We start from the raw sequence: 2,790 nt of genomic DNA on the forward strand, positions 1-2,790 counted from the left end.
GCGCTCCAATCGCCCATAGAAAACATTTTTGGTTATATCGTCCTTCTCTTTCGTCGAGGCGTAGCCAAATTAGCGATATGTTAAGGAACTTCGCTTTAATGCGGATTGTGGCTCCTTTATATGGTCACTGTAGTAAATGCCACAAGGACCTACTCGTCTCAGTCCTTGTCCTTTCCAGCGGACTTCTTGAAACGTGGTGATGTCAGCCTTTACTCTTAAGAGGACATCAATCAGTTGGGCAGCAGCATCTTTCCAATTAAGGAACCGTCCTTGCCAGGTGCATGCCTTAACATGTTTTCAGTGGTCTTCATCGGAGTCTCTAATCCGAGGATGATCTTTTCATTTTGGGTGTTATTTTACGTGGCGGGTCGAAAACCCAGCGCACAATCCTGGGGATGTTTCGCTTTCTCTCTCTTACTTGGTCTAAGAACAGAAGTAGTGAGCTGCTTAAGCCATATGTAAAAGAATCGTTTATGGCCACTCCCATGTGAATGGCGCCCAAAGAACTTTCCTCACTGGCGTGAACTGCTACACATGGCTACATTGTCCTGTGCAGAGATTATTCATGGGAAAAACTATCAGGGGCAAATTATTTACATTCCCAGTGCTAGTCAAGCGGCATTTCAGGTAATATCGTTCTCGTATATTGAAATCAAATGAACAATGGTACTGAGGAGCATAAGAATGCTTAATAGGGTTGCCACAAAAATAACACTTTATTTACATAGATCCCTATGTAAATAGACAATGGAAATAAGCTTGCCCATCTTCTGGCGAAAGAAAATGACCGAAACTGTTTGGGGAGGAACTTTAGAAAAAGAAAAGGCCTGTAGAAATCGGCACTGGCAGAAAATGTCGCTTTGGTATGCGACTCAATTTCCGTGCTAAATGGATACAATACGATAGAACAAACTAATCGTTCTCCTTGTGAACAAATAAAGACAGCTAGTGGGATTTTATAAAGGTCACTGCAGAATAAGGTGTCATCTACATAGATTGGCTAGCAGCTCCACGAAGCTGTACCATTTCTGTGACCTAAAGGCAGAGACACCGGGTCATATACTCGTTGATTGTCTCGCAATCGCCAGATGAAGGAGTCGCACTTTCGGGCAAGTTTATCCGAGGAGAGAACAAATCTAATGGTTGTGAGGAGCTTTACAAAGTCTCTTTGATTCTTCTCCTTCTTCTTCTTTGGGCATCTTTTCGCTTGAACATACATGCGAACGACATAGCCTAAACAGCGCAAAATGTAGCCAGCGCCATCACTCCAAAGTCCTTGCGGTGTTTGGAGTCTTCTGCGTGAGTTTTCTGGAATGTTCCAAATGCTTTCTAATCTCTGTTCGCACATCTTTCTGCGCCGTATAATAGAACGGGAATGAAGAGGTTTCTATACATATACATATACGTGATTTTTGTTCGTCGATGGAGGGATCTGTATATCAATTGACTACTGAACCCAAAGCAACCACTGTTGGCAAGAATTATTCTGCCCTTGATCTTCTTCTTAAGCATAATTATTTTTACTGCTCATTGAAAAAATTTTTGAGCAACCATTCATGTTTTATTTTATTTTTCCCCGACTTTAATGATAACTTTCAAATATTATTCAATTAAAATTCTGCTGAAAATATTCAATTTGCACAAATTCAACGTACAATTCATATAATCTAAATATATTTTTGTTAAAAATGGTTCACTTCCCTATGTGTGAGCCAAATTATGATTTACCACAAACGCTTAGCGCCATTTTCGAAACCGAATCGGATGTAGTGGAGACCGAACAGGACAAATTAGATCAGGCCAGTAAACTACAAAGTGCTGAATATGAAACCGATTATTACAGAGTGCTGCCATTGTTGTCCTTCAAGAACGATCATCGCGAAAAGGTTTTGTCATTGAAGGAAAATGAATATTTGCGTTTACGCTGGCAAAAGTTCTTAACCAAAATACCGAAACATTACATACGCATTCGGCTTTATAGCGACCAACAAAAGATGTAAATTAACCAAGCGATTGCATATCATTTCATCTACTTAAACATATAATAACCTACATATGTACATATATATTGTATTTTTAGACCGATTACACCACGACGTTTAGTATTGAACGGTTGTTTTTATGGTGTGGATAACAAGTTGTCACCGGTGCCGATTATTCCCGATCCGAGAATGTATGAGAAAATCACAAATGGACAAGGCAAAGAAGTAAAGACGAGAGATAAAAGTCGGCGTCCTTCATAAGAAAAGTGGGGACATAAAAAACAAGAAAATAAAAATTGTTGTTTTTATTTTGTACCAATGACTAAAATGTAATAAAATTCTTAATCTTTAAAATGTTTATTTATCTCACATTTACTTATGACATGCTGATCACGGGAGTATACAAAAAACTTTGTGGTTGTCGTGATTAAGTATACAGCGTTTACCAATGGCCTTGTTTGTTTACGGATTTGTGTAAAATTTGGTTAGTGTGTTCAGCAAAGTTTGTCATTTCATCATGCTACAACGTTTCATTTTGCCACAACCCTTCGAAATAGTCCAAGATTATTATGCAAATTTAAGTTCTCCGGTGGCTACTTGTACATCTTCTCATATAAGGTTCATTTCTGGCTTAATGGCTACGTTAACAATCAAAATAGTCGCTATTGGAGTTCAGGAAAAGTAATTACATTCGCACAATTTTACTGTTTGGTGCGGATTGTGGTGTGGTGACATCAACGGACCGTATTTCTGATATGAGGCAGGAAATTTGGTTACCAATAAAAGGGAGTGTACAACACGATTTTTA

The 2,790-nt window shown here is 38.7% G+C and overlaps 1 protein-coding gene across 1 annotated transcript; it reads left to right on the forward strand.

Annotated features, from left to right (window-relative positions):
- The first annotated feature begins 1,591 nt into the window (after positions 1 to 1,591).
- On the forward strand, positions 1,592 to 2,304 carry LOC108971202. Its single transcript, XM_018937089.1, has 2 exons — positions 1,592 to 1,996; positions 2,081 to 2,304. Exons 1-2 carry the CDS (start codon positions 1,689 to 1,691, stop codon positions 2,241 to 2,243), a joined length of 471 nt encoding a protein of 156 aa, XP_018792634.1. The 5' UTR covers positions 1,592 to 1,688; the 3' UTR covers positions 2,244 to 2,304.
- Positions 2,305 to 2,790: the final 486 nt, after the last annotated feature.

The sequence above is a fragment of the Bactrocera latifrons genome, unplaced genomic scaffold (genome assembly GCF_001853355.1).
Source record: "Bactrocera latifrons isolate USDA-ARS-PBARC rearing strain unplaced genomic scaffold, ASM185335v1 scaffold_33, whole genome shotgun sequence".
Taxonomy (NCBI): Eukaryota; Metazoa; Arthropoda; class Insecta; order Diptera; family Tephritidae; genus Bactrocera; species Bactrocera latifrons.